Here is a 27,636-nt window from a genome sequence, read left to right as displayed (position 1 = left end):
ATCATTTAATAAGTACGCATTATTACCCGGGAACTCCGCTTACTTCTAGAGACTCATAATTTTTTTTTTGTTAAAAAAAATCCATTTCACTTTTCCCTTTTATGTTACACTCTGTGCATAGGTTTTGTTATTATGGTTTGGTCTTTGTTTATTTTAATTTGCGAATTTAAGTGTTCCACAGTGTGTAAATAAACAAAGTCGGCGGTTTTATAAAATATTGTACAAACAAAATTTTTTGCACTTATTGTACTTATGTACATACATTTGTAGGTACTATTCGTACATACTTACACTCAATGCAAATAGAAGAGAGGGCCGCAATGAAGAAAAAAATCAAAGTAGAACAAATCTCATAAACATAAAATATGGTATTACAAAAATTCCAGCTGTTGTGGCTATTATACGATATGTTTATGCTACACTTATAGCATTTCCCTTTGTCCAAACTACACTTTCATCCGCATCAGCAGGAATGCGTTCCTCACGTCGCCATCGTTGAGGCAACAGCAGCAGCGGCAACGGTAGTGGGCATGCGCACTACACGCAACACGCAGATGAATGCCCGGATAGTTGAGTAGTAGCGACAATGGCAAATTCCTTAAAACTGCGGATAGACATTGGCGAGTGCCCGCAATGCTGAGGCACAGTGTGTAAAAACGAAAAAGTTGTGAACAAAATTATAGTCGAAACTATCTAATCGGTATACCACTGTAAGACAAATGAAGCACACAATCAATACTGAAATTTAATTGCACATAATCAATACTGCAGAAGTCATTCGCAGTTGCTTATACTCGTGTAAATTATCCTACTCCAACATTTTATGACCATTTTTGACATTACATACATCAAACCTGACGATGGTTTCTTTCCCGGACCTTATTTTCATTCCCAAAATTTTCATTGAACAATGCCCTCAGATGCTTTCGCGAAGACTTGCGTTGAGGTGTTTTTGCAGCACGTTGATTGTTAGTAACCCACTGTGCTTCCATAACAACATCAAACATTTACTCACCGCCGATGGAAATGAATATATATTATATATTGGCTTCGGCTGGTCTTGGTTGCCACTAGCTGGCTTTGATGTTGCTGGTGTGCACCTCCACAAAGCCATTTCCAAATGCCCGTTCGCACGAAGCCCTGAGCAATTTCAGCTTCGATGTGCGCCATCGCCATAGTTGTCAGTTGATTGCCAGAATCAGATTCGAGTGGACGTTCCAGTTGAGCGCGCGTCAACTCAACGATAGTTAACGTTAGTAGATAGAAAATATAATAAATAATACCAAAAGAAGAAGAAAGTGTGTGCGAGCGATTACGAGTACGAGTAATACGCAACCGTTGGTTAGTGGCGTTGCATAAAAATAGTCGACGAGTGACGCTTTGCAGGTCAAACTGAAAACCTATTTTGGGTCCTACATACATTTAACGTGGTAAAAACTATCCGAAGCGCTTAATGCACTATTAGCGACGCGAATTGGTAGTCAGAGCAGTGCGGAGGTGAAGCGGAGGAGCTTTGTATGACTCTTGACGTAGTGTCACCGGCGAAGGTGTGCTATGTCGCATGCGCTTCATGGGTGTGTATCTGTGTGTGTGTTTGTTTTTGTTTGCCTTACCTCCTGAAACTGTGCTACTTATGTACATATGTACATGCATATGTACATTAGGGTGCCCATCGAAAATATATTTTTTTTTTGGAAATTTCAAAACCCTACCCCCTAATTTTATTTGTTTTTATTAAAAATATTATTGCCTATTTTTATAGATTTTTTAAAGGTCATTTAGAGGTCGCGACCTGTAGATTTAGGTCAGAAAATACGATTTTGTAGATTTATGAGCTTATGAATGACTATCTTTGATTCGATTTCAAAGATAGAATATGATCTGAGAAGAGGATATATAGGCCTTTAAAATGGTATAAAATAATCTATTTTCGGACTTGGCTTGTGGGGAATTTTTATCGAGTATAAAAAAAAAATTTTAGGGTTATAATTATAAATAATTATCGGGTATAGAGGTCGGGACCTCTACATAAACTTTAAAAAATCTATAAAAATAGGCAATAATATTTCTCATAAATGCGAATAAAATTAGGGGATAGGGTCTTGAAGTTTCAAAAAAAAAAAAACATTTTCGATGGGTACCCTAATGTACATTAAAGTGGTCCAAAAATGTATGTAAAAAAATATGGTCGCATTTTTAATGCCGCCAGCCCCTAGGATTGTTCTATACCAAAAAAAAATATACCCCTATTTTTTATTTTGAAATAAAAAAAAATGATAGTCTGCTCAAAGCGCTCAAAGTTTTCAATGTATTTTATATGGGGGAAAAACAACTTTTCGTAGAAATAGTGTAGAATTCTTGAAAATCAATATTTTTCGATCGGAAAACTTTGCTTATCTTCAGGAGATTCCCGGTAATAATACCCAATTGTTCCTTTAACAATTTTTTTATGGTAACTATATTTTATAGGTCCTAGAAAATGCAACGGGGGGACCAATAAAAAATCTTTAATCATAAAAAATACTTAAATAAACAATTGGATATTAATATTTGAAGTCTCCTGAAGAGAACCACAGTTTTACGTTTGAAAAATATTGATTTTTAGTTTTATACCATTTTTACGAAAATTTGTTTTTTCCCCATATAAAATACATGGAAAAATTTGAGCGCTGTGAGCACTCCCTAAATATTTTTTGATCTCAAAATAAAAAAATTGGGGTATATTTATTTTCGGTTCCGAACAATCCTAGGGGGTGGCGGCATTAAAATTCCGACTTTATTATTTTGGACCACTCTAATGTACATACATACAGTATTGCGTGCTTCCCTTTTCGAGTGGGTAAAGATGTTTAGGGGAAGAAGGAGGCGGTTGTGTTGCTTTACTTGCTGCTGTGTTAGGAGTTTCGGATATGTTTTGGATTAATAAATATTTTTTTCGAGGACTAATATTGATTTTATACTATGTATGTGAAACTGTCACAAAGTTGATTTTGTTTTACTTTAGATATTCATTCTGGCTTGGTGTGTGTACATGGGTATTAAAACTGGTAGACATTTTAGTTTAGTGTATATTCAGTGTAATTAATATGTCATACGAAGTTTTGGTAGAATGTGTTCTCCGACGTAATTTTTGTAGGATATTGGGCTTCTGCGTATATTTAAACTAGATTCATAATAAAATATTTACAGCTCCAAAATAAAATTATTATTACAATGCATCATATTATTGTAAATAAGAAAGACAAATATGTATCTAGCCGTGTGCGAGTCATTTGAACCAATGTTCTTCAAAAGAGGCACAACTAAAAAATCAGATCTGAAAATATAACTGCTTGTGGATGGTACAGATTGAACGCAATTAATACAAAAACAGGTATAACAGTAGTTTTCTAGTTGGAGAATATAATTATGAAGAAACAAATATTGGAAATAAATCCTACGAATTAGCTAGCCCTTCGATACGTCGTTATACCAAAGTTGCAAGGAGAGAGCACAATTTTGACATTTGATTTGGAGGGGAAGTTGCGAATTCGTGCTGGGAAAATGTTTGCCAGCAAGAATTTGCAAGCAGGATTGGGGTACACGGTTGCATTTTTGAATCAACGGTTCGTTAAATTTAAAAATGAACAATCTTGTGGCGATTTACTAATGAAAGAAGTATGTAAATATTTATTTATTCAATTAATTTAATTAATTCCAAGCATATGTTGAAGAAAGTCAGTATAAGAAGAATTAAATATACGTATAGGTCCTATTTTGTTGTCCGCTATGCATTAATAAATCGCGATTTATTAACATTCATACTCAGAACAGCCCTAAAAGTCTTTCTTTTGTAAAGACCCAGCTATATTTATGGCAACTAAAATACCAACGGGCTGCTACATAATGACTGGGGCTACAGCCCGACATTCTTTATCATAGATGCAACTCAATGCATTTCGGCACACAATAGGGGTATTCTCGGAGTCTTGCAAAGCCCTTGCACAGTGCACGGATTGCACGGTAAAAGCCGGTTTTCCTATGGGACAGCTCTGCAAACCGTGCAATCCGAGCACCATGCAAGGGCTTTGCACGACTCCGAGAATACCCCTAATATTTTTTCTTTGTAACAAATTTCGCTCAATATCAGATGTGCATGTACATAGTTTACTTTATTTCTTCACGAGCCACGCTTCAATGAGTTAATATTTACTTCGTGCGCCCCAGCCCGCCTAAAAACCAGTAGCCTCTCAGCGCCAACCGCTAATTTGTTCCGCCCAACTGATCGCAGTTCGATTGCCAGTTTGTATGATATTCTCTACGCTGTCGCTACCGTTCTCCGGTTCGCCCGAGGCGGTGCACAGTGGTTCGGATAGCAGATCTAGCATCTATACAAGAGGCATGCAAATCTTTAAGCGCTGTTATAAAATTTTTTCTGAAATTTATTTGTGTTTCTTGCTGAGATCTTCAATTTTATTCATGGTAAATAAAATCTTAAGAAGTGAGTTGTTTGACATTTGGTGTTGCTGAAACTTCTAAAAGACAACAAGGTGTCCGTGATTATGTGATTAGTAAATTGAAAGAAATATCTGATGAAAATGCTCGTTCCGAAGTAAATAAAGTAAATTTAGTAAATGACTTTAGATATGTAATCAGCGACCCAGAAAACCCCCAGATACCCAGTTTCATAGAAATCTACCGATTTTTTTTTAATTTTCGTCCGCCATATTGGATCCGCCATTTTGAATTTTTGATAAGTGACTTCAGATTCGTAATCAGCGACTCAAAAATCCCCTAGGTAAGAAGTGGTGTAAAGATCCATCAACGAGGATTTGTTTAAATAGTTTCGTCCAGCTAGATTTGCGATCCGAACCACTGTGCGGTGCCTTAAAGGTTGTAAAATAATTCAGCACAGCTTTGTTTGCACCCATTTCTTGATGTGTCATTAGATTTGTTTGTAAAAAATCCACAAAGACCTATCCATCACTCAAAAAATCAGAGAGTAAGAAAAAATTCTCTCTCAAGTAGAGAAACTTATACATAAATTTCTGCTAGATCGCAAATTTGCAAGGAATCTGCCAGTTTCTTTGCCAGCTGGTGTCCACGGTTGCATTTCAATCAGATCAGATGGACGAAAGAGAGAATTTATGTACATGTACATTTCTTGTTACTCTGACGTTCTTTAACATAGGTTTAAATTTCTTTGCCGTAGTAATTGTCGTGTTTGCTTAATCGACTCTGGTTCCGATTACGAATAAATTTTTTTCAGCCGAGTACTTTTAAAATCATTGGAATTAACTAAATTAATTAAGTAAACAAGCATTTACTTACATTTTTCATTGGAAAATCGTTCAAGTTTGTATATTTTTAAATTTGACGAACCAAGTTTTTCAGATTATCTTCGAGAAAAAATGCAAACATATACCACAATAATATTATTCTCTCCAAGAGAACTATCACTTTGCGCTCTTAATTTATAAGTGATGGATAATTTTTTTGCCTGCACGAACGCAATTTGAACAAGAATCATGATAATTCTTACAATTTTTTTGTTCGACGAACAGAATTACTGCTTGCTAGAACCATCCTCGTCCGCAAGCCTCCGCTGCACTGCCTTAAACGCTATTGAGTTTTTACTTTTGCTTCGAACCAACTGCAATGTGAATGGTTGCTTCTTTTTGTTTATTTGTTGTGCGTAGATTTTATTTATTGGAATTTTTGCTTTAACAGTTTATTCTTCCAACATTTAAGCGCTACAATAACGATGGCTACAAATATGACTATAGCCTATAGCAAACCGCATTGGACCCGGCACACACTACCGGAATACACACTCGTATGTGCATTTAAGTACACACATACATACATACATACATGTAAACAAGTAACAACGGTACTTTGGCAAAACCTCGTATCTCAAAACACTGTCGAACAGCATTCTCCCAAAATACTCTATTAATAACAGAAAATCATTTTTAATCACTTTTTTACTGAATATTAAATAGCAAGCACTTTTTAGCTAATTAAGAATAATATATAGTGAACCGTAGTATTGTAAGGCCTATTTTTAACCGACTTCCAAAAAAGGAGGAGGTTATCAGTTCGTCGGAATTTTTTTTTTTTTTTTTTATGTATGTTACCGCATAACTTTGCACCATGATTTCAATAATTCTTTTTGCAACGGAAAGGTAGTGTCTCAGAGGTGGTCCCATACTAATTTGGTTTAGATCCGATCATTGGATCATGAAATATATAGATATATATATATTTTTTTAAGTCGGCTTTTTTTTTGCTAAAAATTACTTGTTTAAAATAATTTTACGAGATGCGAAGTAGTAGTTAGTTCTGAGATACGAGATTTTGCCAAAGTGCCGTCGATAAATGTAAATATGTACATATGTGGGGCGTTCCATACCAAAACGGACGGGGTTCACACTTCACGTGTTTGATTTGTTACAAATTTTTAGGGTTGATGCATAAACATAAATAATAAATAAATATGAAATTTGAGCTTAATTGATGAATGTTTAAAAACTTTATAGCACAAAAACAAATACAAATCGATTGTATAGTTTTCCAAATATATCGAGAAGGGGCGAGGAAAAAATTTGAAAAAATCACAGATACACACATTAAAATTTTCGCCCCGTGAGCAGATTACTATCTGCATACTAATGTTAGGGACATCCGCAGGTTTACATTTAAACCTTTGAATTCGTATGAAAGCAAGAACACGTCATAATACTTATTGTTTGAAAATATTTACAAAGCAGGCAGACTTTATCAAATTACAAACATCATTTATTGAAGTCTACGGTTACAAAATACAGACTAGAATACAAAAATTATCTTAATACTATAGACTAGAAACTAAAATAAAAAATAAAAAATAACGAGATAAGTTGCTGGACCCACACAATGATCTGGGCATCGCCAAATCAAAATTAAGTTTATTGAGGATATTATAACGGGGACGCAATAATTGGACTAAAGAAGAATCAAGGAGACCACTGATATCACAATACAAGAACATAGGGGAATAGATGACCTTTCTAATAGCAAGAAACTTATGGGAGACGAAACGGGCTCATTAAAAGGAAGCAGTTGCAGAGCAACCAGAATGAAGTTCCTCTGCCCTCTTTCAATTCTTAGGGCATAGATTGAAATCTTAAGCATAGCGTCTCATAAAAGACAAGTGGGAATGCGACTTAGGGTAAGGTAGATGCCGAATCCAATAGCACTCCTAGATCCAGGAGTCAAGAGCAACGCAAGAGGTTGAGCATTTTGAAGGCCTTTCGATTTAATGATTTGACAAGGTCATATGTAAACATTTATTAATATTAAGAGGCATTTTATTTCTAATGCTCCAATCAGTTAGCTTATTTAAGTCGCATAAGCATCCGACGAGCGGATAATAATAATAANTCAAAAAATATTTAGATGTCGCTTAAAGTTTTCCATGTTTTTTTTTATGTATAAAGGGGGAAAAAACATTTTTCGTTGGAATGGTATCGAATTCTTGAAAATCAATATTTTTTTATTTTTGTTTCTCATCAGGAGATTCACATTAATAATACCCAATTATTTATTTGGGGTGTGCCTCAGGGTTGTATTATTGGTCCTGTATTCTTTGTTTTACTTATAAACGACATTGGTGCCTGTTTTAGTCATTTTAAATTTCTACTTTATGCGGACGGCCTGAAACATTTTATTATTGATGTAATGTGGAACGAATTTCCGTCATCCCTTGTCAAATTTGGTTTGGAGACAAACCGGTTTCGGCGTTGTGCCATCTTCAGTGTCACGAACGAAAAATGACACTGAAGATGGCACAACGCCGAAACCGGTTTGTCTCCAAACCAAATTTGACAAGGGATGACGGAAAATCGTTCCACATTACATCAATAATAAAATGTTTCAGGCCGTCCGCATAAAGTAGAAATTTAAAATGACTAAAACAGGCACCAATGTCGTTTATAAGTAAAACAAAGAATACAGGACCAATAATACAACCCTGAGGCACACCCCAAATAAATAATTGGGTATTATTAATGTGAATCTCCTGATGAGAAACAAAAATAAAAAAATATTGATTTTCAAGAATTCGATACCATTCCAACGAAAAATGTTTTTTCCCCCTTTATACATAAAAAAAAACATGGAAAACTTTAAGCGACATCTAAATATTTTTTGATTTCAAAATCAAAAATAAGGATATATTTTTTCGATATAGAACAATTCTAGGGGGTAAGAGCATAAAAATGCCGACTTTACCTTTTCACATGGATTTTTGGACCACCCTAATGTACAGACATATGTTTCAAAATATTAGTTGTGTTCAACCTAACTAAGTAGGTTGTTCTGCTTAAAAGCTCGTGAGCTGCACGTTGATTTTATTGGAAAAAAAACTGCATTGGCCATCGATTTGTGTTTTTTGCAGTATGGATTTCAAAATGGTTCAAGAGAGGGCTGACAATGTCTATGAAAGGACGGTACAATTATACCGAATGTTATAAGAATTTTTTAAGGACAATTCGTCGTGTAATAGCTTATTTATTTGTTAAGAATGTCTAATACATAGCTCTGAGTTCTAATCGGTATTTAAAGACACTAGCATACCAAAATTGGCCATAGGTCTTGATATTATATACATATGTATGCATACTTGTATACATTAAGGTGACTCACGAAAAAATGGTGCAGGTTGCACAAGCGAATAAAAAAAAAAACTGCTTCTTTCTTATGACTCAATAAAAACTATTTTAAAAGCGTAGTGTCATACGGGAATTACAAACCACATTTTACGATATAAATTTTTTCATGAAATACGCGATTTTCAAAAGTATTTTCAACGCGGTGCAGCTCTCGCAGAAGCCTAAATATAACTAAATTGAAATTTTTTGTTGGCACTTATAAAACTTGGCTAAATCTTATAATTCGCTTGGTGAAGAAGAACACATTTTGCTTATTTTTTTGGAGCGTGAGAGAGTCTACACTTAAGTATGCATAACAGTGTCTAATTTTTTGGCTTAGGGACAGCACTCATACGCACTGTAGTCTAGTCATTACATTTATTAATATCAGATGTGCACTGTGCGGAGAGTGAATGCCAATCATGCTGAGGCTACATCAAGCTTAGGTACCGCTCTCTAGCCGAGGCAGAGAACCGACATAAATCGTTTAACCAAATGGCTAGTGTCCTTAGGAAAGCCTGTGACAATTCTAAATATCTCTTTTGAGATATTGAGTTCTTCAACAATTGAACATTAAATTGATTTGATAACGCTTCAATCTTCTTTTATTATTTCAATCTCATCGACGAAGGTCTTTGACTTTATTCAAGCAAAATAAATTAGCTATTCAGATGAGACTGCAATTGGTAATGTGCCATTGTATAAGTTTGAATTTGAAACTTTGTGTATGGGAGTGTGTATGATAGACAACTTAAGGAGTATTAAAAAAGTAATTTCCGAAAATATCTCAAACATGACTTTTAGCATTGATAATGACGATATGTATTTATATGTGTATGTGTATACATATGTATGTATCTGTTTTCCACGTAAAATGAAGTCAATTTTTGGCGGATATTTATTGCGTCAATGACCTATTTTTTGCAATGGTATACGTTTTGTTTTGTTGTTTTTAAGTCTGTGCGGCAGGCAGTGGTATTTTTCACATCCCTAGAAATTTTTGTTGATAAATATTCGCATTACATTCAAGTAGAATGAGCACATACAATGTATAAAGGAATAACATTTGTATGTTTGTATATCTGAAAACAGTGGTCATTCAAATTGACCAGCGAAAATCACTTGAGTTTATTAATTTATTTAAAATAATTAATTTAATTAAATAATTTATTTAAAATAGGTAGAACCAGTTTGGTCCAACTAATTGCCGCTATGCTTTTAGCTTAGTTTAGTTCTAGACTGCTAATTCATCAACTTACATTCATTAGGAATTTCATTCATGAGAAAAAACTCTTGTTTTAAAAAAAAAAAAATTATTTTTGAATTGTTAAAAGGAAAGTATTATTTTAAGGTGAATGTTTTCTTTTTTTTTATTTGTAAAGGCGAATATCCACATATCTTCTCAATTTCTTGTAAAAATTTCCTCATGTTGCCACATAGAATAGTGTATTAGGGCGGATAGTATGACCAGAGTTCGATCAAGGCAGTTTCCTTTCTTGTTAATGTAAGTAAAATTTCATTTAAAAGGAAACGAAAAAGATATTTTATTAATTTCGTTCTATTTAAAAAATATTTGGGGTAACCCTTCCACCCAAGTCTTTGGCCGAGCTTCTGCTCCAATTGGTATTGTACAATTTTACGGCGTCTCCGGATGGCAAATGGCTTTTTCAATGCAGAAATATACTCGGAGGTTTGCCATTACCTGTCGAGGGCGATTGCTATTAGAAAAAACTTCATTGTGATTGATTGAACATGAGTCCTACGCTGTGTTAGTACTCACCTGTGTAGGTTTAACAATAAAACTAGTCCTTCACATCGTTTAGAGAATTGAATACGCAAGTTTCATTCCGCTCTTCCGGGTTTTCTCTCTATGATTGAATGAACTTTTCCGCTAGTCACTGTAATATGTACATATGTATGTATGTATATTCAGGAATATACATATATGTATATACGTACACATATGTATGTATATCTATTTGTGTGTATGCAAAATCATCATTAAATCCAACGAGTATGCGGATAAACCTGCTTTGTTGTTGTGGAAGTGAGTTTCATTGAGTGAAAATGCAGATTAATGTTTTTATGTGATTTGGTGCAATTTCGGATACAATAAATTTTCACTTTCCATTTGTCACAAATACATATGTATGTACCTCCATGCATACATAAGCACATATACAAATGCATAAATATAAGTGAATGTGATTTCTATAAAATGCAGACGCAATTCTTTCGCAGATTTTAAAGAATCTCCAATCGTGCGTGTGTAAACAAGCTCCGGTAGTGCCGCCACTGAAATAATTAATTGTAAAAAATACAATAAATACTAAGTAAAAGTGTGTGTATGTATGAATGTATGTTCTTATGCATACATATGCATATTTGAAAACATAAACTTATGTATATGGGCATATATACATATGTAAGTGTCTTACGAGTACCTTAACAAACGGGACCATCAAAACCTGAAGTGTATAAGAAATACATATACGTACATACATATGTATAATATGTAACTGTGCAAATTCGCTTCAATTTTACAGTAGAAAATTCGCCAAAATTTGTTTGCAAAATGACGAAGGTTGAACTTTATAAATCACGCGTGTTCGTCACCATTATACATCTGTTTGCTTTGGGCCAATTTGCTTATGGTCTGTATTATAATAAATTTGAGATACAACGCAGCTACAAATTGGAAACCTCGTTGAGCCGGAGACTAGTGCCAGATGGTTTTGTGCAGAAGGCGAAGCTGTTATCCTACTGGAGTTTGGTAAGTTGTAAAAAATGTGCAGATATTAAAAGTTTAAGAATTGTACAAGTTTTTCCAAGTAATATTTTTATGTATGTACTGGTACTCACACCCATGCAATTACATAAATATATACGAATATATATGTACGTATGGGGTGAAACTAAAATTCATGCATGTATGTATGTATGTGCAACACATACTTAATATGTACATACATATATATGTATTTATTTTTTGTTGCATTGATATTCCGTAATTCATGGAAATTCGTATTCAATTTACGTATACACTAGCTGTGGCTCCTTTACGGCTTTCCTTGACAATGCGTCCTTTTCAGGACCTTCAAACTTGCGCATGCGCAGAAAAACAAAGTGAAGAGTGACCCTTACGCCTCAACCCCATTTGATTTTGTACGCTCAAATAAAAATATTTTTTCTACTACGATTAATGCCACCAACAAATCTTTGTACCTAAATAGAAGAAAAATGTGCAACAGTTAGACGTTTATTTGAACGTAACAACACAAATAGTTGCGACTTGTAACACTACAGTTGCTTGGCACTGCATTTTTTGACATTAACATGCTTTCAGGGATGGAACCAGTTTAACCAATAAATTGTTAAAAATAATAATTAATAGTAGAGTTTTATTTTTTCGCTAAAAAAAAATATTATTATTACATACCTGATTTTTATTGTAATTAAAAATAATAATTATTATTGAGTTTTATTTTTTCACTTAGGAATAATGATCATTCAAAAAACTGATTTCCGACGTATTCTTTTGCAGAGGTAGCGACACCCTAATACAAGGAGTAAGTCTGAAAATTTTCAGGTCGAAATTTCAGTTGGTTGCGTCTTTAAATTAATTTTAAATTTTGTAGATAATCGTTTCTCTTAAGTTGTAAAATAAAACTCAAAAATATACATATATTATCTCTGAGCGAAAAAATAAAAATCACAAAATGATCATTATTTGTGATCGAAAAAATAAAAATAAAGTAATAATTATTTCCGTTGAGCGAAAAAATAAAATTCAATAATAATTATTATTTTTAGTGAAATATATAAAAATCATAAAATAATGATAAACGCTGATTTAAATTATTTTATTCATAATGATTGCCTTGCACGCTTTCAATCATATACATAAATACATACATATGTACATAAATAACTCCATACACGCCCGAAACTCGTCAATAATTCAGTCGTTCTACGATATGGGCGTTCAAGATGTGACTTTAAAAGCAGACATGCCGTGTAGGACCCTTTCCAAAACTTAGCGGGATAATATGTATTTGTATATGTACAATTTGAAATTTGTGCAATTGGAGCAATTAGAGCTAAGTTCTTGTTGTAAACTTATTATTATTAGGTATTATTGGCATTCAATTTATGTATACAAACTTAAATAGAATATAATTTTCGTAAAAAAAAAAAAATTACGAGTTTGTGATCCAAAAGTCAGTCTAAACTTTTCCTACAAAACATTTCTATGGCATCTTGTCACCTATTCAGTACACACTGTACATATAAAATTTTCGAGGGATTTGATAACAACAACTTTAATTAAATTTTAAGAACATGTTGGTGTAGTTATGAATCCCCTTAAAACACTTTAGTCGTTATTTTACGGTGAAATATTACATGACTTTAAGACATTACGTCGCTAAAGGCGTCCTGTGAGTTCCTTATCTACATATGTATTTGGTTTCAGCTAAAAAATGTAACATTTGCCTTAATTTAAATTTTTGTCGATTAGTTTTTTGTCTAAAATCAAGGTCCATTTTATAACCTAAAGCTTAGTATCCAGCTCTTAAGAAAACGGTCAAGAAAAAATTGCCATTATTTCGCGTGTGTGTCCAAGGAATTTTGACATTTTTTATATCTCACAGCCTGTTGCCTCACTCTTTCCTCAAGAAATAATGGAGCGGGCATATATTTCTGTTGCAAACCTGGGTTGCCTTGTGCTCTTTTTTCACAAAAAACTTTAGAAAACCGTAGTAGAAAGCGTACTAAATTTCTGAAGAACTGTGTACTGCCTTAAGGAAATTTGACTAAAGAAAATTTCTTAGCCATTTCTTGTACGTCATTTTATATGGAGTTTTTGCTTTTCTTAAGAGCTGGATACTAAGCTTAAGCGCGATATTTATCAGGTTAGTGACGGTGAAAAACCAAATGCTAGCACTCACTTTCCAGTAGGAAAGATTGCTTCGATTTTGCACATCACTGTATAAATACCTGCCTATTTTATGTTTTATTTCAATTGACGCGAAATTTAAATGGGCTGTAGACGTTAACACTTTATTAACCGTTGGCTGGCTACATATGTACATAAATATATACATACATATGTAGGTTAGCACGAAAACATTTTGAGTGAACTTGCCATGCTTAATTTTTTTTTAAGCAATTGGGTTTGTTTTTCTTAGTTATTTGTGTTTGAGGATAAAACTCTCAAAATAGCAAAAAATGAAGAATTTTCTAAAATATTCGCAAGCCACCAGATCAAAAAGCAACAAATCGAGTTATGTTTACCGAACGGACGACGGATCAGAAAATTTGTAGTTTACCGCTGTAAACTATTTATTTAGCTTGATCGGCTGGGAAGAAAATACTACAACGTAAATAGATATGTATGTACCTATGTATATATAAGCTGATTGATCAAAGGAAATTGAACAATTCAAAACCTGGCTAATATAAGAGATAGAGTAGATAAGAGTGTGTGTCGATGTACACACATTTTTACTCAATTAATTGGTTGTAATTTAACGCTTTGAGAAAACATCCGATTGTAATCAATAAGAAATTTGCAAAAGCTATCTAATGGCAAATGGAAGTGAGAAGATATTTAAAGTAATTTAACCAGAAGAATTGCTAAACATAAATTAAGCACTTAATTTACGACTAAAGACTACTAACTGCATAAACAAACGCTCGGACATAGTCGTATTTCTTGGCAGTCGAATTGAAGATCTGAAGCGGCGATTTTTTATAGACTCACATCTCATACTAAATATGTATACGTAAAATGGTGTAACAAAATCAAAAAAAAATTCCTCGAATGACTACAGGATGTGGGTCTAATTGAGTTATTTATTTGCTTCTGAACTATTGTATTGCAAAATTTTTAAAACCACACTCCCATGCATACATTTTATATCTGTGCATGTGTGCATATTTACATACATACATATGTGTTCTAAAGTTGTGAAGCTTTTGAAGTGCCTTCTCTTAGAGAATGAGTGGATGCATGTATAAATATTAGTGTCCAACCGGAGCTGGAATTTTGGCCGAAGCCGAAGCCGAATATTAGGTACTATTCAATATTCGGTCGTACACCGATGCCGAAGCCGAACATTAAAATTAATTTTTACATTTCGAAAAAAATAAGTCTGTTATTTTTTATTTCCTTACAAATTATTTTTATTATTTTTTATATGAAAGGAATACCTTAAAAACATACATATGTACATAGTTTAAAACAAAAGCAAAAGAGGCTAACAATTGCAGTCTTAACGTTAAAAGCATTTTAAAGACTTGAATAACTTTCATAAAATCACTACTCAAGATTAAAAAGCTTTATGTTATATGCCAAAAAAAGAAGCTTGTCGGCATTTTCTCCTTAGAGATCTGTTCGTTTATCAGTGTACAACGGACCAGCTGTGCTAAATAATTGCGCTCTGAACACTTTTTCGCAGACTTTTTAGATAAAAAAAAAAATTTAGAGCACGCCAACAATGGAATATATTGACACTCTGAAGAGCAAGGGGTTGATCTAAATAAATATTCGTTTATTTCAACTTCAAAAGTAGTTTTAGTTTTCGGTTTTCGTATAAAATCGCTTGTAGATTTATAATGGGATTCTCAGAGGTTACTAGGATCCGATATCACAATTTGTTCATCAAAAGTGTCTTCATTATCATAAGGATAGCAAGTGTTACGAAATCAAGGTATGTACAATTTTTGCCGTAGTGCATATTTTTAGGCTCAGTGCTACAAAAATGAAACGCACGTTCCGTACGTTTTTTTGCAGTTTGCTTTTAATCAGGTTTTAAACAAATTAATGTATAGAATTAACAATAACAATCACGCTATCAAGTTTAAATAGCGTCAAATCAGCTGCACTTGATAGTAGTAGGTTGAATAAGGAAATTAATTCGCAACAAGAGTTTACGGGGTGTGCATAGCTCAGTGATTAGTGCTTCTGACTTTACACATCGATGATGCGGGGTCGATCCCTGTTGAAGACTAGAAAAAGAAGTCTGATACACGTGCTATGCCCTTCGAAATTTTCTGCTGGGCTATGCGTTACAGCTTCGCAAATTTTACCCCTACCGTAACCAAAAATGTATACACATCAAAAACCAGCCGAATACTGAAGCCAGGGCGAACCTTCGGTCGGACACTAATAAATATACAACACTTAAGATTCAATGAATCGAAAGTGAATCTCAACAATTAGCTGTGCATTGCTCTGACTTCCATGGAAACAAAAGTTAGCAATGTGAGAATTAAACAATTCTTTACTAGTAACGACCAATAACCAACAGGCCATTTGACAAAACAACTTAAGTCTGTCTTTCACGGACATACAAAATAGCATATGTGAACAAAACACATTTTACCGTCAAAGAGAAAAATGTTGAAATTCGTAAGAATTGTTAAATTATGTTATCGCTATTCACAACCTTTAAAAATGTTTATGACTGCAGCAACTGCATGTTTTAATTTAAATAAAATTGATTGCTCTGACGGTAAAAAGAGCTTTGCCGACATACGATGCTATTTTTTTGTCCGTGAAAGATAGACTTAAGTTGTTCTGTCAAATATCCACAGCCATGTATGTACAAACACACACATACATATATATTTTGCCCGTTAAGAAAATATTTTTTTGCTGTTTGTTGGTTTTGCAATAAAATTTATACTGGAAACAGCTGGGCTCGATCTTCTGGCGTCGGCGGTGAAGAATAATGTAGATATGTACATACATATGTACATATATGTACTTGTATATAAATGTACTTACATATACCCGTAGTATGCACGTACATAGGTATATACGAATGGATATATATGTATATTTATATATACGTTGCAGTCACGGCCCACCACACCAAGTAATATGACTAGCCTACATAAATACATACATATACACTGGCGATCAAAAGTGAGTGCATGGTGATTTTTGTTTAATATTTGCAATGTTTTTCCAGTTTAAATTTTTTTGTTATTTTTTTATACATATATGGATTTAAATATGATTTATGCTTTAACCAAAACCACATAAGGCAAAATTTGTACAGAAATTAGAAAAATTCAACAAGTTTTCATAAACATTTTTAACTTTTTAGTTTGAATTTACAGAAAAATTCTGGGAATGCAGTTAGATTGTTTATGTAATTCTAGTAAATTATGTGCAAATTTTTAACAGAAAAAAAGCGTTGATTTTTAATGATTTTTTTTTGCCGGCGGGTGTGGTAAAAACTAGCGTTGGTTTTTTCAAATTTCTTTGAAAACGGTATTGCGCTTTTTATTTTACAATAAAAATTTTCTTTTAAAAACGGCCTCGAGCTCAATATAAATTGTTGAATATAATTGTTATAAAGGCCAAAAATTAACAAAAACAAATTTTACAAGTAATTCATTTTATATGGTAAAAATTGCAAAAAGCAAACGGAAAAATATCATTAAACGTTTACAACTTGCACTTAATTTACTAGAATTATATAACCGATATACCTGCGTAACCGAAATTTTTCTAAAAATTCATACTAAAAAGTTCACAATTTAGATTAAAATTTTTGAAATTTTTTGAAGTTCTGTATAAAGCTTGAAAGTTTGACTTACATATGTGGTTTTAATCAAAGCGAGAACCATATTTTTTTTTAATAACAAAGGAATTGTAACTTGAAAAACATTGCAAATATTTAAGAAAAACCATCATGCACTCACTTTTGATCGCCGGTGTACCTAACAATGTACATAAATAAGCCTGTTGCCTAGAAGGCAGGTCTTATGGCCATCATCCAATTTAATCGAAAAAGAATTCTCAATTGCATTTTCTCGCACAGGATTGTTGTTGTTTTTTTCCAGTGAACGACTGCAAAATCGGGTAGCTGAGTGGGTGCATATTTTAGACCATCTGATATGTATGAATGCATGTCGATTTATGAAATATTACAGATGTTAAATTTTGTGCTGTTTTAACAAACAATGAAAAATGGGCATATTAAGCAAATATAGATAATGTTAATAAACAAAATGCACAAGATTTATAATTAATAGGCATTGACGATAAAGGCACAGTGTTCCATTTCCATAATTAAACAGCAGCTAGTTTTTCATTATTTGAATACTCTTGCAAAAGAATTATTGAAATCGGTTGACGTGGTGCAAAGTAATGCGGTAACATACATAAAAAAAACAAAAAAAAAAGATTCCGACGAACTGATCCCTCCTCCTTTTTTGGAAGTCGGTTAAAAAATAGCTTCCAATTTAATCCACAGCATTACAAATATAACCATCTACGTATAGATGTGGACAACTATGTATGTATGTACATATGTATGTACATATTTAACAGATGTGCGGGTGGTTTGGCAGAATACATATTTATTTAGAAGCCCCTGAAAGGCGAACAGACAGCTGATAAACCAGCAAAGTGCTAAAGATGAAAGCATATAAAAATAAATGGTTATACTAGAGAGCTGCTTATCGGCTTGAGTTGAGTGCAGCGGAATCTACTTTGTGGTGTTTTGTTAATTTATTGATTAAATGCGGTCGTGGCCGTTGAACAGTGAAAGTGTGTAACTAAATTAGAAACATCCAACGGACTTGGGCGAAAATTGTGTATACATATGTATGTACATGTTTGAATGAAAAACTGATAGGCAAATTATAGGAAAAGAACAAGACGAGCCACATAATTTTAGAAGGGTTATACATAAATAGGGCTAGGAATCTCATGCACAGTTTTGAGTTATTGGGTTGACTTGATTAACTTTTGGATGTTTTATGTTATACCAAAACCCAGAATACCATGCGTACACGGAAACATAATTTTTTACAATTTCAATTGCATAAATGTAGAGTTAAGTCTCGTAAAAACAAAAAAAACTTTCTAACTTGATTTCCCAAAATTTTCATTTTTACACATTAGGGGTATTCTCTGAGTCTTGCAAAGCCCTTGCACGGTGCACAGATTGCACGGATTGCACGGTAAAAACCGGTTTTCGTATAGGACAGCTTTGCAAACCGTGCAATCCGTGCACCTTGCAAGGGCTTTGCAAGGCTCAGAGAATACCCCTATTCATGTTTCTGGCATACGGGCGACGATATGCACACAAATTTCAAAAATATGCGCTATAAAAAAGTAAAATATGCAATTAAAAATATTTTCCTAATGTTTTGTTGCCGGTACAAAAATAAATAGCACACGTATTTTAACAAGAAAAGAACGAAAACAATTTATTTCCAGATAGAGTACATGTCGAGACCGCCAAAAAGATGTAAGCGACATTTTTTTCAAAATTGTATTTTTGATGCAGATATGCATCTAGATTATCTAACATTATTTGGGAAAAAATTATAGGCAATATTTTTGTCAAGAGATATCGCACTAAATTTCAATGATTGTAAATAAAAATGCGGAAACCGGGATTTTCGCAAGATATGCAAAACAAGGTATTTACTGTAAAATATGCACTAATGACTGAATGCAATTTTAAAGGAGATTTTATGATACGTAAAGATAACCTGACCATTTGCATTTGAAGTAAATTAGATAACTTTGCATAAAAATTTTTCAGAATCCTGAAATTCTCAATTTGTTTTCAAAGAAAAACACTTTCGCATGATTACTCGTACTTAATAACGAGTTACTATTTATATTTATTAGAATCAATGATTACATATATATATTAATTATAAATATTTTAGCTCATCCTATCCAGATACTAATATTTATATATATGCCATGCATATGCATTTGAGGTTTCTCGTTCACTTTACTACTCCTTTGTTTCCTCCTCGTCATCACTGTTGTTGGCCGACGAATCGCCGAGTGTGATTTCAGTCAATTCTTGTTCCTCCTCAATGTCTCCACCCTCCATGGCATCGACCAACGTAACACTTTCCAATTTGTTGCCACTTGACTTCATTGCCGCCTTTTGTTCTGTGGCTTTTGACAAGCCAACAACCATAGCTGCTTTCGTTGTTGAAGTGCTGCCAGCTGCTGCTGCTGCTGCACTGGTTGATGCAAAACCGGCTGCAGTAGTTGCGGCACCGGTCTCTCTTAATTTCTCGCCAAACATCGGATTATCGAAAGCGCGCTCCCTTACCTGCCCACTTTCTGCATCGTAGCCCATGGCAATACCATCGGTCGCATCTGCCTCTGCACCGTTGGCCGTAACATTATCAAACCGTGCAAACACGAAGGAGGGATGTACTAACAATGCACGCCAACGTCTCGGATCATAGACCCACCGCGGTACGTAGCGCAAATAGCGATGATCGGGCGCATAGTGTGCGAAAATTACCAAAGCCACCACCGAGACAAACATCAAGCACAAAATGATGAGCAGCACAGAGCCAAATGTTATATTCGGATTGTAGGGGCGTCCAGATATAAGAATATCCATTTTGTACGATCTTTCAAAGACTTTTGACCAATCGGTGCTTGCATTCAATTGGGCCACAAACTTCACGCTCTTCTCGGAGTATGCTTCACGATCGACAATAATGGCCTCTAAGTAGTTTCCATATGGCTCGGCATTTACGTAGGTAATGTGATAATCTAAGTCGGTTGTAAGCTCTTGTTCCTGAACAGAAGCTGCTAATAGTTCCCGTAATTTATTTAAATTCCGTTCGCTGCAGTAATCCATTTGGAATGACAACACAGAACCACATATTGGACAGCAACTTGCAAGAGGCGTTACCGGCACCAGACAGTGCGGCCGTTCGCATTGCCCTGCCACATTCTTGCAAATGGGTTCCGAAAATACTAAAGCGTCTATGTGACAGCCGCAGGGATCCTGGTGATAATACTGCGCCATTGTATCCAGACTATTTTTGAATAAAAGCTGACCGATATCAGTGTGTATCAAGTAATTTAGATAGTCATTCGATATGAGAGATCCGGCCAAATTCAGATGGCCCATCCTCAAATAAGGAACATTCTCCAAATCAATCGAAAGCGGCCCACTACGTGGCATTACCACTGTCTCGTTGTCACAGGGAACGCGTTCCAAATGTGGTATAGCCGTGTTTTGGGCTTGAGACGCGGGACTTTGCCAACTACTTGGGTTATACCACTTTCTTGTCACTGGAATTTTTAAGTAAGCACGGCGACTACGTCCATTTTGACATTCTCTCTGCTGCAATTCTCCTCCAAGCGTAATTGTCGACTCGTCGCTGAGCAGAAGGGCACCATCGCGGGGTAACACGATTCCGCTGATGTCCACTTTGGTTGGAAGTGGTAGCACGGCTGGATATGTTTCGGGGAAAACAACTTCTTCGAGTGCACAAGGCAGGTATCCGGACTCCCACGAGTCGGCACTATCGAAACCGGGATTCGCCAGGAGTCGCTTGTTACTGGCGCTCAAGGAGGCGGATATCAGGAGCGTCAAACATTTTAGAATGGCTACTCTCATGTTAGATGCAAAAACTTTGAGATGAAAACAGAAACTAAAGGGAAAGTGTTGCGATAATAAAACTGAAGCCAATGCGTTGTAATAGGGGGCGTATAACAAATTGCTACGAGAGCCATGGCATCGCATAAAACATAAAGTGAATGATTGTGCTACTTTCAACAGTTCTGTTCGCCATGCAAAAGCCAGTAAGAATTAGCCAGTATCAAAATTCAGAGAATAGCGTATCTTACTCTCCCAAAGAGAGAAACTTACTAAGTTTGTCGTGAACAGAAATTAGCAAATATTTGCAAGCTTCACTGCCAGCTGGCGTTCACGGTTGATTTGGAACACAATAAATTTTTTTTTAATTATTTCAGGTGGAAAACAAAATAGGACCTATACATATACATATATTTGTTCTTATTCTGACTTTCTTCAAACTATTGCGATAAATAAGTGTTTCTCAATACCAGTTAATATCTCGGTTTGTTAAGGGTGATTGTTTTTTAGGCATTAATATTTTAATAAGCTTTATACAAATGAGATTGAGAAAAGGTTGCAATTGCCTGTTAATGTGAGCCTGCTCTCAAGCACTATTGCACTTCTCTCACCAAATGGTCGATCGGGTATACGTATGTACATTAGGGTGGTCCACAAATGCATGTGAATAAGTAAAGTTGGAATTTTACGCTCTCCCCCCCTAGGATTGTTCTATACCAAAAAAATATTCCCTTATTTTTTTATTTTGGAATCAAAAAATATTTAGTGGTCGCTCAAAGCGCTCAAAGTTTTCCATGTATTTCACCGTGCGACAGTCAACTTTACACACGAAAAAATCAATATATTCACAAAACTGGGGGCCAAATATAGTAAAATTGCGTTTTTATTTTTACTCTCTGACGGCAGGATTTTTTTTAAAAGGACTTCGAAATTTTTAGAATATGATTGAATAAAAAAATCATTCAACATTCTGTAGAATAGAAAAAAACGTAACTTAATGTTTCGAAGATCCGACCTTTGGCCCATAGTTAGCACCATAGTTACATATTTACATATAATAAAAAATAATTTTTTACCAAGGGTCCTATTTCGAACTTCGAAGGCCCATATCTCGATATCGGAGGGTAACTTTGAAAAATGGAGAAATTACTTTTTTACCTATCAATCTCTTAAAAAAAAATGATTTAGTCCGATACCCAGCCGAGTGCTGTACAGTGTAATGATTTCAGTATCTTCATTTATGTATATTTTACCTATCAATTTCTTATATAGGGAAGTGTAAATTTTTTTTTATCTAAAACTAATAAAGTTAGAAGGACGAAATTCGAGGATGTGGTAGTTTACATATAAGTCATTGACATATATATTTTTCAAAAATAAATATTGGAAATTTCCAAGGATATTCAAGGATAAAATTATAAAAGGACATTTTCAACACTTATTCGTCCTGGTGAACTATAAAATTTAGTTTTTTCATTTCTACAGAGCTTTTCCTTTTAATTGATACCCATATTGTTACTGTACATGCACCAAATCTTTTAAATAATTTTTTTTGTTCAATCATATCCTAGAAAAATCAGTCCTTAAAAAAAAAATCCTGACGTCAGAGAGAAAAATTAAAAACGCAGTTATACTATATTTGGCGCCTAGTTTTGTGAATACATTGATTTGTTCGGTAGTTTTATACATTTTTGGGTTTTTGTCGCACGTTGTTTTATATGGACAAAAAAACTTTTCGTAGAAATGGTACATAATTCTTAAAACTCTGTTTCTTTGCAAGATAAGATTGCAAATAATAATACCCAATTGTTTATTTAACCATTTCTTCGTAGTAACTATAATTTATAGATCCGCCAAAAACCCCCAAAACCCCGAAGAATGCAGTGGAGGGACTAATAAAACATCGTAAGTATTAAAAAAAATTGTTAAATAAACAATTGGGTATTGTTATCAAAAGTCTCCTGAAGTGAAGCAGAATTTTCCGATCGAAAAATAGTTTTACGAAAAGTTGTTTTTTTTTTTTCATATAAAATACAATGTCTAAAAATTTCGCGTTGATTTTTGAGAATTTTCTTGCTGACTGCCCTACGCATTTTTTCCATATAAAATATTTTCAGAATTTTTTAGAAAAATAGTATTATATTTCTACTTCTAAAAAATTTATCTTACAGTGTTAATATTCACAAAATTTTTTACGTATTTTACTAGCCCTCAGACGTAGATTCTATTTTATTTTGTTGGATTCCCTTGTTACCAATTAAAAATGCTATCATTTTATCTATTTTGATTTTATTATTTGTTTCTTTTTTTTCAAAACATTCGTCATATTTCAAAAAGTTTTGCCAGCATACTGTATATCAATGGAATTAAACTTTTGCATATAACAAAAAAAAAGAGTTGGCTTCCCTACAAGAAATCTTACTGGCAAATGACCGGTCACCTGACGGTCAGTGCTGATGCAATAATGCTTCAATTTCCTCTTGAGAAATTCGGGGTAATATGAAAAACCTGACCAGTTCTTTTGTGTACTTTTTTTCTAGCTGTCAGTTATTCGCTTGCATGGTGGAAATAATTTGAAAATTTGCCTACATTTAAGCATGAGATGTTCACGGTATATGTTTTCTATAATTTTCTGCTATAATTGCGATGTTTTTTGCGATTTTTCGATCACACTGGCACCGAAACTGTGTTTTGGGACCAAAAATGCTCTACCGAAATCGGTTTGGGACGAAATTAACAGTTTGATAGCCATAAACTATAAATAGTTTGAGCGCCACTGATATGCTTCGGACAGAGCTGTCAGTTTTCTTCATCACATTCCACCACTATTGCCATAGTCTTGCTTTTCGCACTAAATGTAGTGCTTTTCTTTATTCAAAACGCCAAAATTTTTGAGTTTGGTGGTTGGTGCGTTTTTTGGTGCTCCATTTTTTAGTTTGAAGATACTAAATCGGTAAATGTTAAAAAAAATCAATATCAATCGTAAATATTTTAGCAGCTTTACAAAAATGGAAACAAAATCATGGCACAATGACAATCATAAGCGAGCCAACAAATTTTTGACACAGATTTTTCCCACTATGCGCTCAAATAAGGCATATTAAAAAGAAAATCAAATTTCGTTATGTTTCAGTGTCAAGCAGTCGGAAAGAAAAGTTTTTTATGTTCCTTTAGTTCACGAGATCATAAGAGGCTGCAGTGTAGATTTAAACTACCACATAGTTCATGAAACTTTATTTTTGGTTTTTGCTTTCGTTTGACAGGAATTGCAGAAAATAGTATGCAAAACGAGGAAAAATTTAACATATAAACAGTCACGAAAATATTTATACATTTTTCTTGAATCTAAGCGAAGCGATAACGCTGGACAGAGCTGCTAGTTAATAAAATAAGAACAAGAATGTTATCGTTACTTGGACGAAAATATTTGACTTAATAGAAAGCAGAAAAAACTCGACCGTCGAGCAGGAAACATTGATTTTTATTAATTTAAATCAGCATCCCTCCAAAAAAATTTGTATTATTAAATACTCCGATAAAAATTTGGTGCTTTTTTCAAGAAAAACCCGATTTTTCTTGAGTTCTTAGTGCGTTCTCAAATCGCAAGCTTGGCAACACTGCATTCTACATGACATTCTAGTTTCATTGATTTTTTTGTCCGCTTCGAAATAGATCAGCGGACGCTGATTGTGTTTGTTTATTATCAATTCAATTAATTAAATGTGTGTATTGTTAGTCAGACAGTAACCCGCTATTAATCGTTACAATTTACATATATACACGAACAGAGCAAAGATCGTCCCTTCATAATTATTGATTAATATTATTAGTGCTGAAAATGGTCAAAGGCAAATCAAATAACGTGAATGCGGCTGACGCCTTGCATCAAGGAGTTTATAAGGCTTTGCGTACATTGGTTCATATAACGGCGGCTGTGCAATTTTCCTATGCTGTTTACTACGACTATACTTATGTAAAGTTTCCTGAAACAGAGGCGAATAGGAATAGTGGCTTTGGAGGAAAATTTAAATACTTAACATTTCTGGATGCGGTAATAAAGTTAAAATAATGACATCAAGCATTATTTCGTATGAGTAGTCTTCCTTTGCGGCCGCTGTGGCTGATTGGTTAGAGATGCGTTTTGCCATAGAACCTGGTTTGATCGTTCTCACGTTAACCGTGTGTATGTAATTGGAACGACCTAGATTTATGTATATCTGGCCAAGTGCTGTTACTTCAGGACTATTCCTCAAAACTGTTTGGGGCGTTTTTATGGTGTTGCAAAAACAATAAGTATTTTCTGATTGTGATTCTGCCTTGAAAAAATTGAAAAAAGGCGGCGTATAATTCTAGGTTCCTCAATTTGTGTTCTCATATCAGGACGCACACCTTTTGCAACAAAGCTGCAATTTTATCTTATCAATTATGGAATAAATTTTAATAGTCGTCGCTAGTATAAAGTTTGTGTTGGCTTGAGGTTAAAGGAAATGGCGAATTCTATCTGGGTATGACTTGCATATGCAATGGCTATGACAATGTTATGCTCTTTGGACGATAGAGTCTATCCATAAATCTTTTAAGAATAATTGATAAGATTTTATGGCGCGTCATGTTTAATAATATAGAGAAGTATGTAATTTAATTATTTATTTATTTTATTATATTATTTATTTTATTTATTTAAATTTAATTTAAGTTTAACAGATAACTTAACTTTCCAAAAATGGCGATTTGTCTTTCCATATGTCTTTTTTGTATACCAACTGTTTGAATTAATCCAAGGCAAATCGGTCTTGAATTGAACAAATTTTGAATGCGTTTTCCCAGCAAATTCGAGTTTCGAAATGCAGTTTATTCAATAGTTTTTAAAGCAATTATTTAATTATATGCTTGTTCAGGCTTGCACAGCACAGTCATGCTTAGGTTTATACATATCGCTCATTTACTTCAATATAGTCATAATAAAAAAAAACAATACAAAAAGAAAGTGTGTAAATATTTCACGTCGTCGCTGAAATGCAAAAAAGCCGTAACTAACTAAAATTTTGTATTGCATAAAACGATGTAGAGACTTATAATTCGATGAAATGTACGTTACACCGTGCCACAAGAACCAAAAATGTTTAAAATATATGAAAAAAACAATATATGTATTCACTAAACTAGGACCCAAATATAGTATAACTGCCGTTTTAAGTTTTCTCTCTGACGTCAGGATTTTTTTAAAGGACCGAAATTTCTAGGATATGATTGAATAAAAAAAATTATTTTAAAGATTTGGCGCATTGTAGAGTACCAATATATGGGTATCAATTAAAAGAAAAAAATGTATAGAATTGAAAAAAAAAATATTTTTTACTGCATCAGGACGAATAAGTGTTGAAAATGTCCTTTTAAAACTTTATCCTTGAATATCCTTGGAAATTTCCAATATTTATTAAAAAAATATATATATATACATATATATGGCAAGGACTAACTTTTTCTTCTGTTTCATAGATTATTCAATCACTCTACTACATTATTTCCCTAATAAATGACTTTGTGGGAACAAATGAAGTTGCGCCGAAACGTATACCAACCATCCGCAAGGTCAAGGATTACCTGATGTCAGCTTTGGCTTTTCCAGTGGCTTTGAATGTAGGCATAACATTCTGGACTTTATATGCTATAGACCGTGAGCTGGTTTTCCCACGGGTATTGGATGCAGTGTTTCCAAGGTAGGTGTGATGTATTAGACTTGTATTGTCTTCCACAATGTTCTATCTTTCATAGTTGCTTCATTTACATATCTTTGCTTTTCAGTTGGCTGAATCACGTTGTGCACACTAATATTGTGGTCTTCATTATTCTGGAGCTTTTCACATCATTCCGTGCCTATCCCAAGCGAAGCCAAGGTATTACAGGTCTCGCCGCGTTTATGCTCAGCTACCTAGTTTGGATTCATGTGGTTAAGCACTACTCAGGTGTTTGGGTATATCCCGTGCTTGAGGTATTGCAATTGCCACAGCGTGTTGTCTTTTTTGTGGCTGTACTGGCTTTTACGTTATGTTTGTACCTGCTTGGTGAATTCATGAACAACATTGTTTGGGCCAAAGAACTGAAGTTAGCGCAACGCAAAATCAAATAAACAACTTTAATTCACAGTTTATTAAATATTGCATTCAGAAAAGGTGATTTAAATATTGTTGATATTCAGGAGAGGGAGAAAACCAATTAGCAAATTAGAAAACAAAGAGAAGTTTCTTACGATATTTTAAATCAAAAGCTTTGCATGAATTTCTACAATGTATTTAATATATCGTATGTAGCTCGATTAAAGCCAAAACAATGCGAAAATCTAACCAAATAAAAACTTTGTGTAGTCAATTCCTATAAAAACTAAAATATTTGAAATATAGTTTGCATGCTAAATATGTATGTAAGTATAATGAACCCAGTTAATTCAGCGATACAAATTTTAAATACATATGTATTTATGGTTATATGTATAACACAATTTAATTTATTTATTCAGGTCACTTAGATTTAATTACACAGAAACATCTCGTTGAACAAATGCTAGCAAA

General features: G+C 33.9%; 2 protein-coding genes across 7 annotated transcripts; one reads left to right on the top strand and one right to left on the bottom strand.

The window, feature by feature from the left end:
- The first annotated feature begins 1,187 nt into the window (after positions 1-1,187).
- On the top strand, positions 1,188-27,636 carry LOC108364265 (androgen-induced gene 1 protein). 6 transcript variants are annotated; one of them, XM_017617869.1, is made up of 4 exons: positions 1,188-1,252; positions 11,222-11,445; positions 26,567-26,787; positions 26,873-27,636. In XM_017617869.1, the coding sequence occupies exons 2-4, from the start codon at positions 11,248-11,250 to the stop codon at positions 27,195-27,197; spliced, it is 744 nt and encodes a 247-aa protein (XP_017473358.1). In that variant the 5' UTR covers positions 1,188-1,252; positions 11,222-11,247; the 3' UTR covers positions 27,198-27,636. The 6 variants fall into 6 exon arrangements, with proteins under 6 accessions (XP_017473358.1, XP_017473357.1, XP_017473359.1 ...); XM_017617868.1 differs by lacking the exon at positions 1,188-1,252 and adding an exon at positions 1,322-1,430; XM_017617870.1 differs by lacking the exon at positions 1,188-1,252 and adding an exon at positions 1,327-1,341.
- On the bottom strand, positions 19,102-21,414 carry Amnionless (amnion associated transmembrane protein). Its single transcript, XM_017617862.1, has one exon. The coding sequence runs from the start codon at positions 21,212-21,214 to the stop codon at positions 19,448-19,450; it is 1,767 nt and encodes a 588-aa protein (XP_017473351.1). The 5' UTR covers positions 21,215-21,414; the 3' UTR covers positions 19,102-19,447.

This window comes from Rhagoletis zephyria, unplaced genomic scaffold (genome assembly GCF_001687245.7).
Source record: "Rhagoletis zephyria isolate East Lansing unplaced genomic scaffold, Rhagoletis_zephyria_1.1 Rzeph_scaffold_01513, whole genome shotgun sequence".
Lineage (NCBI taxonomy): Eukaryota > Metazoa > Arthropoda > Insecta > Diptera > Tephritidae > Rhagoletis > Rhagoletis zephyria.
Note: the sequence above shows the minus strand (reverse complement) of the source record. Positions and strands in the feature narration are given on the sequence as shown.